The sequence below is a fragment of the Schistocerca gregaria genome, chromosome 3 (assembly GCF_023897955.1).
Source record: "Schistocerca gregaria isolate iqSchGreg1 chromosome 3, iqSchGreg1.2, whole genome shotgun sequence".
NCBI lineage: Eukaryota > Metazoa > Arthropoda > Insecta > Orthoptera > Acrididae > Schistocerca > Schistocerca gregaria.
In genome coordinates, this window is record NC_064922.1 from 536,979,378 (window position 1) to 536,995,794 (window position 16,417).

The 16,417-nt window shown below is 40.8% G+C and overlaps 1 protein-coding gene across 2 annotated transcripts in view; it reads right to left on the reverse strand.

The window, feature by feature from the left end:
• The window catches only part of LOC126354192 (N-acetylneuraminate 9-O-acetyltransferase), a 254,852-nt gene that overhangs the window by 85,680 nt on the left and 152,755 nt on the right, over positions 1–16,417 (reverse strand). For both annotated transcript variants that reach the window (XM_050003647.1, XM_050003646.1), the window contains one exon: positions 13,531–13,679. In XM_050003647.1, coding sequence (XP_049859604.1) covers positions 13,531–13,679 — 149 coding nt within the window. The remainder of the gene's footprint in view (positions 1–13,530; positions 13,680–16,417) is intronic.

Here is a 16,417-nt window from a genome sequence, read left to right on the forward strand (position 1 = left end):
CACAAAGGTACTATTGCGAAGTTCCTTGTGAAGATCGTGAAACAGAAGATTTTAGAGTGAGGTCGGAGTAGTATCCTTAGAAAGTGAATGAAGGCCAAGGTGAACACAGGCCACTGCATGCAGCCAAAGTGGTGAAGGGTTCAACCTCATTGGGAAAGTAGCAGGTAGCGTGAAGTTAAGCTGCGAGAGCAATAGCCGAAAGCAAACTCCAGGAGGCAACAGAGAATACTGGCAATCAAAGGAGTCATCGAAGAAGGAGGCATAAGATGGGTGTCCTGGCATGGCAGACAAATGGCATGTGTGTCTGCTTAGGAAAAAAAATTACGGCACTATGACAGTGATATTCGGCAGCTTCTCTCAACCGGCTAGTGTAAAAGGTGACAGTAGCCGAACAGATGCCATGATGGTGGATAGTACTGAGACACCTAAGAGGGACAGATGTGTAGATGCATAAACAAAACACCCATCGTCTCGTTCTGAATGGACAAGAGATGGGTGCAAATGGAGGAGGGTGGCGCAATCTGCTGTCCCGGAAGTACCACTGAGGACACATAGGACAGAGAAACGACATACAGTGGGCTGCCAGGTAAGACATGTGGGAGGACCAAGAAAGTTTACCATTGAGAATGAGCCCTAGGAATTTTGTAGTTTCAATGAACAGAATTCCAAAAGGCCCAAGATGTAAAGATGTTGGAAGAATCCAATTGCACCGCTATAAATTCATACAACGGCTTGTCAGTGGAAAAACGAATGCCGTTGTCGATGCTCCATGTGTGGAGACTACTGAGACATTGCCGAAGATGCCGCTCAATGAGACAAGTCCTTGTGTAGGGAAGCAGCCTATTCACGCTGTATAAAATTCACATCAGTCTTTCCATTGTGTGCCAGCCAGTCCGCTGTAACTAGCTCTGACGTCATAAATGTTGCGCAATACTTTAAAAATCAAGTAAATAACCTGAAACATTTCTAGCATGTCAGGAGTAATACTAAATCAACGTGTGTTGAATATCAGTTCAATAACTTTAACCATTTTCGAAATTTGGACGTTTTCTGTACAAATCATTGGCGCAACAGAAAAGAGCTAGAAACTTAAAAATTTGTATTTAGATTCCTTTTACATAATAATTTAGTAGAAACAGTATTCTGGATCTCACAAATTAAAATTTTAGTTGAAATTCATGATTTTCTGGTTTTTGTCTTAGAAATTAAGGAAGCAAGATAGATTAAGTCGGCGAATAAATAAGGCTAGGATGTTTAATTTTAAGTAGAAGGGAGATCCGCTATAATCATAAAGATGTGAAAAGTTTCAATTGAATAACTATAAAACTATAACGATAGCGTATCTCCAAAGGGCAAGTTCAGAGCTCGTCTACTGCGTGTAGTGTAATTAAATTAATTATCTCGCCCAAAATATTTGACTTAGCCATGTCAGACTTTTATTACGATTACTTACCTGTGTGCTGACTGCACATTTAAATTGAGAGCTTCATCGGCCATCAGCAAAGGAAGCAATGATTTATTCGATAACTTAAAGTGGTGCAGTACTAGCCCAGCGGCTAGTCGGTAGAGCGGATTTGATCAGGCGTTCCCTTAGTCGTCCGCACCACGGCTTTATATATAAGAACGCTGCACGAGAGAAGAAGGCTCCAGTTCTCTCTAGCCGCTGATTAGCGCACCACCTGTGCCGGGAGTCATGTCGCGTCGGTATCATTGCTATGAACAGCCTCGGATGCCGTAATAAGTTACTAGGGATATGCGTAAGCATTAAATCGTTTTCGAGTGAAGTATTAATTCTGGGATGACTTTAATGATCTATCTTCAGTTTGCGTATGTTGTATTTTCACATGCCGCCACGGGACAGACATTCTACCATTATTTAGCTTGGCATTTGATGAACATTATCATCAAATTATGGCGAACATTCAACTTAAACATTTAATTTGAACAGTTATAGTTGCATCAGCGCATTAGACTTTGAAGTGCTCTGGTAGTTGGATTGCGTGGATTCTTTTTGGTCTGTGACTTTCAGAATATAGTGAACATTTTAGAGAGAATTGTTTTTGATTATGAATCCCAGACAATCTCCTACTTCCTCAGAGCTATAAGCTGTAGCTATAAATGTATTTCTCAGATGAAGTGGGCACTAGGAATTCTAATTACAGGTTTCAAGTTTTGCTAATCACTTTATGGTTGCTAATATTGTAGTTAGAGAGCCAGTGTTGAGAACGGCAAACAACAGCAATAAATAAATAATAGGAGCATTTATATAACAATTATTCCACCCGCCGCCCTACATATGTTGCTAATCGGCCAGGAAATGCATCTTTCCTATATTACATTATACATTTAATAACAACTATTCCACCCTCCGCCCCACACTTGGAGAACTGCAATAGATGGCAAAATTGTCAATGAAACGGGAGCTGGAGGTTCCCGCTGGGAGAAAAGCTACAATAGGGTCAATGGCGATAACAAAGAGGAAGACGCTCTGGACAGAACACTGAGACAAACCGTTTACTTAGATAAAGGTGTCCAACAAGGCACAACCCACATGTACCTTGAAAAATCTGTCTTTTAAAAATAAAATTCCTGAATGAAATGGGGCATGTGGCAACAGAAGCCCCACATGTAGAGAGTAAGGAGGATACCAGTCCTCTAGCAGATGTTTTAGGCTTTCTCCGAGTTTTGGATATCCACAGAAAAACATTCATGACATGGATGTCAAAGTGATGTGATGGTCAACTACAGAATGGAATGACTGAAATGCACACTTTGCAGTGATTAGTAAATTGCGAGATGTGAGCCACCATACTAGCCGGGCATGAATCGTATGGTCCATCACCTTGCAAACACAGCTGAAGAGAGAAATGGGGCAGTAGCTAGAAGGAAGATGTTCGCCCTTATCAAGCTTAGGTATTGGTATGAAAATGACCTCATGCTAGCATCTGGGAAACGTACTCTCTGCCCAGATCCAGTTGTATGTATGAAGGAGGAACTGTTTGCCCACAAGAAAATCTTAATGTGATCATCATCTGGATCTTGGGTGGAGGATCAAGATGAAGTGAGAGCATGATCTAGCTGCCTCATAGAAAGGCAGCACTGTAGCACTCCCAATTCTGAGAAGAGAAAGGTGTTGCTTAAGCTTCCTCAGTTCGTTTCCAATGGAGCAGGGACGGCAATAGTGGGAGGAGTTCAAAACCTTCGCAAAATGGTAACCCAGGATGTTGGGGATAGGTATAGGGTCCACTATGATGTGGTCTGCTACTGTCAGGATGGAAATTGGAGAATTAAACTCATCGAGCAGCAGAAAAGGGTGAGGTAGTTGTCCAATACGTCTACCCTGGTGACATTGAATGACAGAGGAATGTGTACAGTACAAAAGAAAAGGTTAAGTGAGGAAGGAAAAGGCAAACTGCAACAGGTTGAGGATGGGTAGACAGGGAGATGGGTTGACTATGAACTTCATCCCGTATGAGCAGCATGAATTCCCCACGAGATGGAATGCCGTCCTCAGGGGGATGGTCAAAATGGACCAGCAAGAAATGCAAGAGCTCAAACAGTAGTGAGGATGCAAGTTTGTTTCCTGGAGGCAGAGAACACGCGGACACTGCCATTCTAAGAGCAGTCGTAAATCATCTTTGTTTGACTGAAGGCCATGAACGTTCCATTGAAGGAGATTGATAATGAGGAAAGAGGAGGAGGGAAAAAATGAAGGGGTGTCACCTCGACGCCTGCCGAGTGCCAGCCTTCAAAGACTCACGGCTACAGGGCGCAGAGGCTCCATGAGATCTACAGAGGAGTCGGCATTTTCCCTTTGTCAATCTGAGTCCAGGGCAGAAAAGCAGTTTGTGGTGTGCACTGGCGATACAGAGGTTGGCTGGGAGCGGGTATCGAGTAATGGCACCATCAGAGACGCTTTCCAAGTTGGAAATGAAGACTGTTTGACTTTGTTTGACTTCTTTAAGCCTTTCTGGTTGGCAGAGGAAGACTCTTATGTTTGTTGACTGGAGGGATGTAGGAAGATGTTACAGGAGTATTCTTTCTGTCCTTTTTGGCCTGGTGGTTGTGCAGCAGGTAACTTTGCCCCAAGTGATTGTTTGGTGGCTAGTTGCACAGCTGGACAAGGAAAAGGCGATGCTACCACGACACTGAGCGATTTCACAACCACAGCGCTGAATTTGAGGTCGCATGTCTGCATGGTCATGTCCTTCATGGAGCGAGATGTAGCAAGAACACTACTGTAAGTGCCAGATGGTAGAATGCAGGGTTTGGGACTAGCCAATAACTTGCCAAGTGACTGGGTATCACACTTTTTCCTTTACCCAATTCTTCTGGACAGCCCTTTTATAGAGATACACGAGATGATCTTAAAGGAAGTGACATGGTCGCCATTGCAGTTGATAAAGTGGGGACAAGGAGGCAGCCAACTGCCCTTGGGCACATCCCTACCATACGTAGCACATTTGTCCGAGTTTCAACGGGACATTCGAGTGTGGTTGAAACGATGACATCTGGTCCAGAATGTATGTTCAGACCGTGATAACACAGCCAGCTTTGATCTTTGATGGAAGCACTACTCTATCAAATGTGAGAAATATTGTGTGTGGGAACTAAGGATTCACCCACCTTTTTCATCACTCAATGGATTACAATGATGCCCTGATCAAAGAGGTACGTTTGGATTTCTGCTTCAGTCAGACCATCGAGGAGCCTGGTGTAAATAATGCCATGGGAAAATTTCAGAATTCTATGGGCTTGACATGAAAAGGATAGCTGTAGAGAAGCAAAGTGGCAAACAATAATTGTGCTTGAGAATCAGAAGTAGTCTCCAAAAGCAAAGTACCATTGTGTAAACAAGAGCCCGATTTCACAGGGCTGGCAACTGCACCAACATCTTCCTGAGTAGGAAACTGATGTATGTTTGCTAAGAACTGATCATCTTCAGTATGTGGAACCACAAGGACCCATCGTGCACCTGGAAGGGTCTTTTAATCAGGAGCTTCCTTCCATTTACGTTTGGTAGGTGTGGACTGCGAAGATGATGAATGGCTCCTTGTGAGAAAATCCCCCATGGCTGCCAGCATCTCTGGTGACACGCTCCTTCCAATTGGGGACCCCCCTCAGAGAGGGGGCTCACCCGCCTTAGGTTATTGTTCACATCTCTGGTCACAACCCCTAAACATCTGACAGAGGGACCAATCGGCAATTTGGGAAGATAACAGCTCAGGCAGTCACCCCTCCCTCGGGCTGGCCTGTACCAGGGGTATGTGCAAACCCTCCCTGTTGACCGGGGGCTGGGAATTATGCATCACTCAGTCATCTATTACGTGTCAGACACGTGGGCCACACTTCAAGAGTGCGCAGAGAGGAAGAAGAAAAAGAGGGGCCTCTCAAACACTGAAGCAGAGGAAGGAGAGGAGAAGGTGAATGAAGAAAGGAAAAAAGAAATGAAAAACAGTGGTGAGACTGTTCTTATGCCAGCCATTGAAAATGCAGAACACAGTCCCAAAAACACCCCAGAATGTTCCCAAGGGCAGGGAAAAGGATAGCAGGAGGATAGACATGCAACACAGAAATGGAAAAGGTGCTGCAAAGGTTGGGGCCCCGTGGGAGCCAAGCACGAACTCATGAAAGAGAGGTGAGCCCCCTGGGGAGTACAACAAATGTGTTAAGGATACTGGACTATAGTTTTGTGGATCACTTCTACTTTCTGTCTACTTACTGCAATTGTTCATTACAACAATAAAAAATATAATAATAACAATAATAAGAGAGATGTCTTTGAGCACATCGGGGTTAAAATGTTTTCACAAATTTGTCATACATTTGTATAGTTTTCAAAGATGGTGAAAGTTAACAATTAACCATGCAGTTAGAGGCTGAGGACATTTTATTAATTCATTTCACCATGAGAACTTGCAATCATGTATTACAACTACTTTATAAATAATCACAGCTGGGCAAATATTTGCATTTCAATACCCATTTTCTTATTAAATTAGCTCACAAATCAGTTAGTTAAGGCTTAACTGTTTCCATCAATATTGCTTTCAACTCACTTAGAGTGTTTTAATAGAAAAATTACAATGTACAAATGCTGATACAATTGTCAATATTTAAATTCCCATACTTCAACTGATAATCCAAAAGGGAAATAAGCAAATGTAATACTGTAGCCTGTTCAAAACCTGGAAATTTTTCTGACATTTGCACATTTAGTGTGACATGTATGCTTCAATTTATGAAGAAAGTAGATAAATTATTGGTTGGATTTTTGGAAAACCAATTATCAGATTCCCTTCCAGCTACAGTCAAGACCATTGTTTCATCCTGATTGATGCCAGTGTGGAAAATGTTGATTCACAGATGTAAGTTGAAGTGAAGGGTAATAATGCATCCACTGCCCTTCTTGATATACTATACTGGGAAATTTGTTTAGAGTCTACACCCAAAAATTTTCAGGAGACTTCGATTTAAATTCATTTCAAAGTTTCCATCACTTGAGAGTTCTGTTAGTTCCTCCTCTTCTTCTGTTGACACATGGTCTGTTATGATTCTATCAAACGGATTTTGCATCCAGACATACTAAGAGGAAGGTTCTGGAAATTTACCCTCAAATTGATGATGAAAGTTTTAGATATGTACTATGTAGATGTGTACTATGCCAAATCTACTAATTTTACCAACATCCAACTCATTTTCCTGTGCAAATCATTCAGACAAAAAAACACCTCACAGTTACACTTCTTCATCTGGGTTTTCCAAAGTCCAAGTTCTCTCTTAAATGCAGGCACTTTCTCACTTAGAAAGACGGTATCATTGCTTAACCCTTCAAGGGATCATTAAGATCAGTTAGTTGGCCAAAAATGTTGGCCAAGTCACACAGTATGATAAGCCATTTTCCATCTAGCTCCACAATGTGATGATGAATGTTACAATGAGACAACCAATGTACTCTCATATCCAATGGAAGTGAATCATGAGTAGCCATCTACCCGTAAAGAATGGAAAATAGTGTACTGTTTAAGCTCCTGCTTTCACCAAAGTTATGACACTCATTGCATCTTTCAGCACTTTGCTGGCTACTACTTTAGAAGCAAGTGCCTCCCTGTGTATAACACAATGTGTGACTTGTACAGGAGGATGAACAGCACACACTCTAGTCATGAACGCCTTTTTAGTTTGAGTAAATGCTACCAGCCCATCAGTACATACACCACCGCAACTCGCTCATGACAGACTGTAGTCAACCAAAGAGAAATTCACAGAAAAGAAAATACCTCTGTATATAGTCTTCCCTTTCAGAGGTTTACAAAATGGGAAGTCCTTATGCATTTCATTTTCATGACAGCAGTGTACAAAAAGAAGAAAACATAAAGATTTCCAATAACAGTACTGTCATCAAGTTGCAGGGCGAACTTTGGGCTCGTGAAGATGTGGTAACAACTGATTTTTCATTTCAGCGGCTACTCCAACAATAGGACAAGCCACAGGATCTTATAAGAGTGATATCAATGATTTCACACATTTTGATGGGAAGAACTAATTTCGCAGCAGTAATGATGGTGATTTGGATTTTGTGATATAAATAAAATACCTCTAGGGACGTTCTTAGTGCTTTAGCAGCAATATGATGAAATATCACTCATGAATTTTCTCAGAATTCCTCCGATAGAATTTAATGGTCAATTCTTGTGAAATAAGACAGCAAACTGACAATGGATCCATGGAAATGAGTATCTGACACTAGCAATATTTGTTCGTGGGAAATTTTTTCCTTACATAATATGAAATATTTATATTTAAATGAAAGTCAGCATCCTCTTCTATTACTCTCTGTGCGCCCCCCCCACCCCCCCCCCCCCCCCCTCTCTCTCTCTCTCTCTCTCTCTCTCTCTCTCTCTCTCTCTCTCTCTCTCTCTCACACACACACACACACACACACACACACTCTCTCTCTCTCTCTCTCTCTCTCTCTCTCTCTCTCTCTCTCTCTCTCTCTCTTTGAGGATGGCTGCTTTAAGGTGTGGAAGCCACATCAGCTTTTCATAATAAGTGAGGTTACGAAAATTCACCCTTTTCTTATAAGTGAAGATGGTATATCCCAGTCTTAAAACATGTAAATTAAAAACTGAGCAGGAATGATTAAAATCAACACTACCAGTTTTCTCTAAATAGGATTTAAAGCTTATGGTGTTTCCCCATTTCTTCAACTACCTAATCGTCAAAAGCAATTGTCAAGTAGCTGTTGGAAGGTTGGAGGATTCACAGAAAATGGAGAAGTTGTCCATAAACAAGGAACATTGTACAGGACTGCTTACTGTGGATGTAATATTGTTTATCACAATGGTAAACACCGTTACAATTTAAACGCTCCCCCTTGAGGGTCACCAGCAGCACGTTCCTGATCTTGTACCTAAGATACTTTGATAGGAAGGACTGTATGAAAGTGGGGAGAAACAGCACTGATTTTAAGAGCTGCAACTGTTGACCATACGTTCAAGTGTATTTCCTACATTGCTAAGATAACCACCAAGGCGAGTACAATCATTCCTTGGTTTTAAAACTGGATTTAAAATACTTTCTTTCTGTGAGCTGGGAAAACTTCTAACACACAAATTTCATTAAAGAGCTGAAGGAGGACCTCCTCCAAATACAGGTCCAACTGTTTCAACATGTTTTATATTATCGGGTTGTGACAAGGCCTAGTAACATGAGCTACTGAGAATGAAGAATCCAACTCCCAAAGAGATGAAGGCTAGTTGAATTAATCCATGTTGGTGGAAAGGAAATCCCAGACAGACCTCTTGTGTACCATCTGATAAAGTCAGAAAGCTAGATCCTGGCTAGAATCAGTTTTAATGTTCTTATATGCTTCACCCACTGCCCAAGTGATTTCCTGGTGATGCTAGGTAGTATCCCCGTTCTTGCACAGCTGCTACAGGCAGTCCTGATGGTCATCTGGAAATCATCCTAATGGCTTCCCATACTCAATTTGCAGATGTCGATCAAATGATGGAGTTCAGGAACTCTTGTGAAGACTTCTTCTTACTCTCTCTAATTATTCTCCTTGCCTTTGGTCTTTTTGAAAGGCTGCAACATTCACAACTTCAGAGCACAAATTGAACCATCACAGAGCTACCCTCCTGCCCTTGATTGCAGAATAACACTCATCCTTCTACCAAGGGACAGACTATCTCCTTGTTGCTCCCGACATCTTGGGGATGGATACAGCACCAGCTTTGTAAATCATGGCTTTAATGTGATACACACAGTTCTGGACATGTTCACAATGCTTGAAAACAGCTAACAAGCTGTAAACTATCCAGTCAGTTTCCTGAACAGGCAACTTGGGAGGTTCCCTTCAGTACCATCTCCACCTGGTACATGGATCCAGATGAGGTAGTGGTCCAGATGGGACAGTGGTCACATCCATGAAGATCATCATCCACCTTCCACAGAGTAGCACCTGCAAGGACAGGTGAGCAGTAGGAGGAGAAGTCTATGGTTGTAGATGAACATGTAGCAGTTCTGAAATACATAGCTTGACCCATTTTTGTCAGTATAATGCTTTTTGTTTGCGTTAAGATCCCCAATCACTCAATCCTTGATGCAAGTGGTGTTTGATTCCCACAGCGAGTTGTATGCATTAAGAATTGCTAAGAGGAGAAATGAAGGTTCAGCAATAAACTGTGAGTCAGCAGCAGGTTCACAGAGCACACAATTACATTAACAAGGGTACTGATCATAATAGCCTACTGCTTGTAACATTGTGCTTAATGGCAAGGGAGGGAGTTGGGGGGGCGAGAGGAATGTGTCTTTGATGACCAGTCCCATCCCATCTCTTGCCCTGGAAATGCCTCTTTGGTTAGGTATGTGGTTCAAGTTGGAGGAACCCTACCATGATCTGCACATGTTACAATGAAAATGGCAGTCTTCTCAATCTCTCCATTATTCCTTCATGCCCTTTGTTCAACATTCAACTATTGCCTGTGATGCCCATTCCATTTACAGTTCCATGATAGGCATATCCATAATACACCGTAATACACAGTCCAGCCACATGAATGTGGCAATGTTCAACATCAACATATCAACATTCAACATAACAACTACTTATGGATGGCAGATGGCAGCACTAGAATGGAGAGTATATAAAGTGTGCCAGGGGACATGGAAAACAGTGCAGTCATTGTCATAATGCAGAAACGAAGTGATTTATCTCATGTTGAAAAGGGCATCATCAATGGGTTCCAGGCCACAGTGGAAGCATTTCTGTGCCACCATGGCAATATGGCGCTATATCAGAAACCAGCACCAAGGCAAATATGGTGCACTATGAGCCATAGAGGACAGGGGTGAACAACAGCTGTAGAAATGTGTACAGAGAACAGACATGCATCTACTGAGCGAATGACAGTCCACATCCCAATAAATTGTTCAGTGAATGTTGCTGGAAATGGGCCTCCACAGCAGGTGCCTGGTTCATGCACCTGTAATGGCTGTTTTTCATCGGTGATGAGGACTGGAATTTGCACACCAATACTGCAACTGGTTGTGCACTGAGTGGTGATATTTGGCATTTTCAGATGAATCAGGTTGTGTGTTCAGCCAGACAGATGGCCATTGGCATGTATGGTGTGAAACTTCTGAAAGCAAATACCCAGCAACAATCATCAGAAGGGGCCACGTGAGAGGAGGGAGTGTTATGGTCTGGGGAACATTTTTGTGGCATTCCTTGGGTGATCTCATCATTCTGTCTATCCCAATATCCCAATAACTGTTACACTCCAATATGCAGTTTGTTTTTTTGTTGCCCGATTACAGTAGGACAATGCAAAATGTCACACTGCTCACAGTGTACGTGAGTGGCTCGGAGAACACCAGTGTCAGTTTACCATGCTCCCCTGACCAACAAACTCCCCAGATTTACACACAATTGAGAATCTGTGGGACCTCCTTGACTGGGCTGTTCGTACCATGGATCCTCAACAGAGAATCCTAGCACAGTTGGCAACAGCATTCGAGTTGGCATGGCTCCACTTTCCTGTCCACTACAGATTTGCTATGGTGTTCCCACGAATAGCTAAAGATATGAAGATCCAAGCAGACAGAGCCCCAGTCCCACATGCCTCAGTAAGCATTATCCAACTCATGTGTGGCAGGTTCCCCAGAGGTTGCCTGCTAACAACAGTTCGGACCGAACAATCATACGTCTAATCAGTGTGCAGTGTACCTTGACACAGAGGGTCCCTTTTCTAAAAGTGGGCTTCAGCATCCTTGCAATACAGGCGATTATGCTCAGATCCCCATTCCCTATGACACATAATGTTCCACCACTAACAGAGTAAAGATGGAGCAACCCAAGCACACTCTCAATTTTTACTTTTCCCCATCAATCTCTGTGGTAAGCTAGGCAGGGAACAGATCACAACATTGGGTCAAAAGCTGTCCTGGGTGACCTAAGACGTCACATCAGCACATCTGAATAATGAGGAGGACATCATGGAGTTAGATGCCTCAACACCAGACCCAGACAGCCCTTCCACTCACTCTCATTCTACCAGTGCTTCACCGTACCAGCACAAAGATAGACGGTAAAATTAAAATGTCGGCACTAAAATGGCTTCCATAGTTCAATGGAATATGAAAAGATATAGAACCCATTTTGAGGAATTCAGACTCCTCATACAGAACTGATCTCCATGCCTGAACAAAAGATGACCTTACTGGTGATGGCATGAATGTTTACAGAGGACTGGTGGCACTGAGCAAACCTCAGCTTGGGAAACCAGGATTCCTCAAGTCCATACCCAACTAACTAAATCTGAGCTCCATGACATGCTTGCCACTTAGTATGACCCAGGGGACACGTGGTTTATCCAAAGTCGCAATGCGGTGAACATTATCCCCTAATCAATATGAGTTTACTTGTAATACAAAATAATACTTATCATATATCAAATGTAAATTTAATGATTTCTCAATTCGTATACTTATTCCTTTCAAAAACTCAGTTTTTCAGCTTTGAAACATACATCAAACTGTGTTTCTTACAACAAGATTTCAACAGTGCCATTTTTTTCTTGTTTTAATAAGCATATTTGTTACACAATTCATTATACTTTCTACTCACTTTTAAATAAACATGCCTCCAAAATAAAAAGCTGCCAAAATTAGGGATTTTAGAACAACTCAATCATGGATTTATACAGAGTGTCCTAGTTCAATTTTCAGGAATATGATGGAACGATAATATGAAGTAATAAAAGTCAAGTAAACATGGGCTCTAAAATGCATAACTTAAAATCTATGACCACTTATTCATCTTTGCTACTGTGAAACACATCTCTTACACCGAGCAAGTACCCACAGCCCTTAAGGTATGCACTCTTGCTTCAAATGATCGTTCCTACCATATCCCTGAATACTGACCATTGCTCCTCAGACATTCTGTATAAGGAGTTTTTATTTTCAAGAGCTGCATTCTTACAATGACAAGCAATCAACTACCTCAAGAAATATTTTAAGAACTACTTTTACAAAGAAATAATTTTCTTTATACCAAGAAATTTGTCTGCCATTATTTCTCTGACAGACATGAATGTTAAAAGAAGAAATCTCACACAAATGAGTACTAATAATAATGCTATAACCTGATTGTATTAAGCAATTTCATCATTTTTATCGACTGCGTATTGTACAAAAACAGATGGATGAGGTGCATCGGCCCATTAAATTGGATCGAACTCTACCTGAATCAGATCTGCAGCTACAATTCAACCACAACTAATAACTTTTTTTATTGCAAATACACACTTCCAAATTTTCAACCATGGAAATTTCCTGAGTTGATATTATCACCTCTATCCTCTTAGCACAGTATTTATGGAATTATACAATTTGTATTTACAAAATCAATGTTTTATTCCGTTGTTGTGTTTGAAACTTGTTCTAATTGTTCTATTCATCCTATCATACAAGTTTTGTAACTGATGAAGTTGTTTCTTATTTTTCTCCAATGCTTTCAGTGTGGAGTTATACTCCAAGCACACCGAAAAACAGTTTATGCTGTAGAGAGGTAGGTGATTGGTCCTTCATGCAGTTACTTGAAACATAACCAAAAAAAGCAGAAGTCATTACCAAAGAGGACTCTTCGAGTGAGGCTTTAGTTCTGTTTAAAATCATTTAGCTAAGTACTGAAAAGTATGAGCAGGTAAAACATGTAGTTCTGTGACTGACCTAACCATGACGAATGAATTTAATTTCAAAATTAAACCATAGTCTACACTATGGTGGTAAATGTCTTGAGAAAGTAATTTCTACTAAATTATATGAAACATCACATATTGGGACTGTAGTACAGACCCCAACACACAACAAAATATTGGCTCTCCAGGCACTGTCAATTACAACAATAAAATGTTAAAGAAACATTGGATTTTAAACAAGTATCATTTGATATTGTTAATAGAGAAAAAGAAGATGACAACAACAATGTTTTAGTAATAATAGCAACAACAATAATACCTTTCCATTCATCTGTCTGATCCCGATGAAGAACTTTAGTATATTGGCTGTCTTCTGTGAAAAACAAACCCAGTGTAAACACATAACCAAATGGGAGCCAAAAGCTTAGCTGTGAGAAATACTTGTTTTCCTTCATAAAAAAATTTGTCCTGCAAAGAAAAAAAACTTATTCACTGTTATATCAATAAGAAAAAGTAATTTTATAAGCAGCTGCACTGGTATTTAACAGCACATAACATCTAAAAGAAGAGAGCACTACATTTATTAACACATGAACTGTGGAAAAACTATTTTCAAGTTTCTTTCCTTTTCTTTTGATATATTTCAAACTTCATTAATTATCAGTACATGCAGAGCAATGTTAATTTGAATCAGAGATATACACTCATTAAATACAGGGTGATTCAAAAAGAATACCACAACTTTAAAAATGTGTATTGAATGAAAGAAACATAATATAACCTTCTGTTATACATCATTACAAAAAGTATTTAAAAGGTTTTTTTCACTCAAAAACAAGTTCAGAGATGTTCAATATAGCCCCCTCCAGACACTCGAGCAATATCAACCCGATACTCCAACTCGTTCCACACTCTCTGTGCCATATCAGGTGTAACAGTTTGGATAGCTGCTGTTACTTCTCATTTCAAATCATCAATGGTGGCTGGGAGAGGTGGCCAAAACACCATACCCTTAACATACCCCCATAAGAAAAAATCGCAGGGGGTAAGATCAGGGCTTCTTGGAGGCCAGTGATGAAGTGCTCTGTCACGGGCTGCCTGGCGACCAATCCATCGCCTCGGGTAGTTGACGTTCAGGTAGTTACGGACAGATAAGTGCCAATGTGGTGGCTCTCCATACAGTTGATTGTGGAATTTGCAGCTCTCTGCTAGCCCTGCGAGTCGATTTTCCTGGGCTGCGAACAAATTCTTGCTGGATGCGTGCTACATTTTCATCACTCGTTCTCCGCCGTCCAGAACTTTTCCCTTTGCACAAACACCCATTCTCTGTAAACTGTTTATACCAACGTTTAATACACCACCTATCAGGAGGTTTAACACCATACTTCGTTAGAAATGCACGCTGAACAACTGTCGTCGGTTCACTTCTGCCGTACTCAATAACACAAAAAGCTTTCTGTTGAGCGGTCGCCATCTTAGCATCAACTGACGCTGACACCTAGTCAACAGCGCCTCAAGCGAATAAATGTACAACTAAATGAAACTTTATAGCTCCCTTAATTCGCCGACAGATAGTGCTTAGCTCTGCCTTTTGTCGTTGCAGAGTTTTAAATTCCTAAAGTTGTGGTATTCTTTTTGAATCACCCTGTAATATAAGCATGTTAAATTACTCTGAAGATGCTTTGTGAAATAACAAATCTTTTGAACCTTTATCATCAATTTGTAAGAACAGTTCTAACTAACTTGACAGTTTAGTGATCAGTCACAACATAAAATAATTGATCAAGTGATCTCACTCAATGACAAATAATTATAAGTTTAATTGTCAGTTCAGCATTACAAATGCGACTGCTACAGAAAATGAAAATAATAAATAACACTTCTCTGCTTGTATGAAGTTCATCTCCTTTCTGTCTGCATACCAAATAAGACTGTGCTGACCTTGCATTTGAGAGGAGTCAGGTTCAAATTCCAACCTGGTCATTCAGGTTCGGGTTTTTTAAGATTTTCGTAAATCACTTAAAGAGAATTACCAATTTGTTCCACTGGGGAGAGTGTGGCCGATTTACTTCCCCACCAGAGCTCAGCCCCCCCCCCCTCCCCCCTCTCCCCCCCCCCTCTCTCTCTCTCTCAATCTTTCCTTCATCTAGCTTCTACAGCATAAAAATTCCAGATCTGCTCTTTTGTACCAATTATTGGAAAAAAACTTTCCTGTTTACTGCAGCAGGTCATAATTTTCTTCTTTACTTTAGCATACTTAAAGTCACAAAGCTATCACTCATCTGTTTATGTGTAAATATGTATTTTATTTACTTTTATCCACTGAGAGAAAACTACTTTTTAATCATCTGAACAATGATTCAATAAATTGAGGCTTTGAACCGTGATATTTGACTATTACAAATGGGTAAGCATCAATATTTGAGAAAAAAACTGGTTCCTGAACTTGATAAAGAAAGGATAATACCATGAAGATCATAGGTCAAGTTTTTTTGGCAAAGTTAGTGTGAGTACTAAAAGACTAACTAGTCTGTTGATATTATTATCTCCTGTGGATATTTACATTGTTCAACTGTGTTCATGCGCGCGCGCGCACGCACACACACACACACACACACACACACACACACACACACACACACACACTACAATTACTTCTTGTTATTACTGTTACTGCTATTGTTCTTGTTGTTGTTGAATGCCAGTTGATTGTCATTAGTCATTCCTTTTCCTATTCCGCTTGTGAATGGAGTGAAAGGAACATGACTGTCCATATGCCTCCTCTGTCCATATGCCTCCATATGAGCCCTGATTTCTCTCATCTCATCTTTGTTGCCCTTGCACAAAATGTGCACTGGCGGTTGTAGAATCGCTCTGCACTTGGCTGCAAATGACAGTTCTATGAATTTTTTCAATAGTGTTTCACGAGATCATCATCTTCCCCCCAGAGATTCCTATTTGAGTTCACAAAGCATATCTATAATAACTGTGTTTTGATCAAAACTACCAGTAACAAATCTAACAGCATATCTCTGAATAGTTTCAATCTCTTTCTTCAACCGACTACACGGGGATGCCAAACATTTGAGCAGTACCCAAGAATGGGTCACTACTGATCTATATAAGGTCTCCCTCATAAAAAAGCTACATTTTCCTAAAATTTTGCCACTAAAACTAAGCTAACCATTCACTTTTCCTCCTACCAA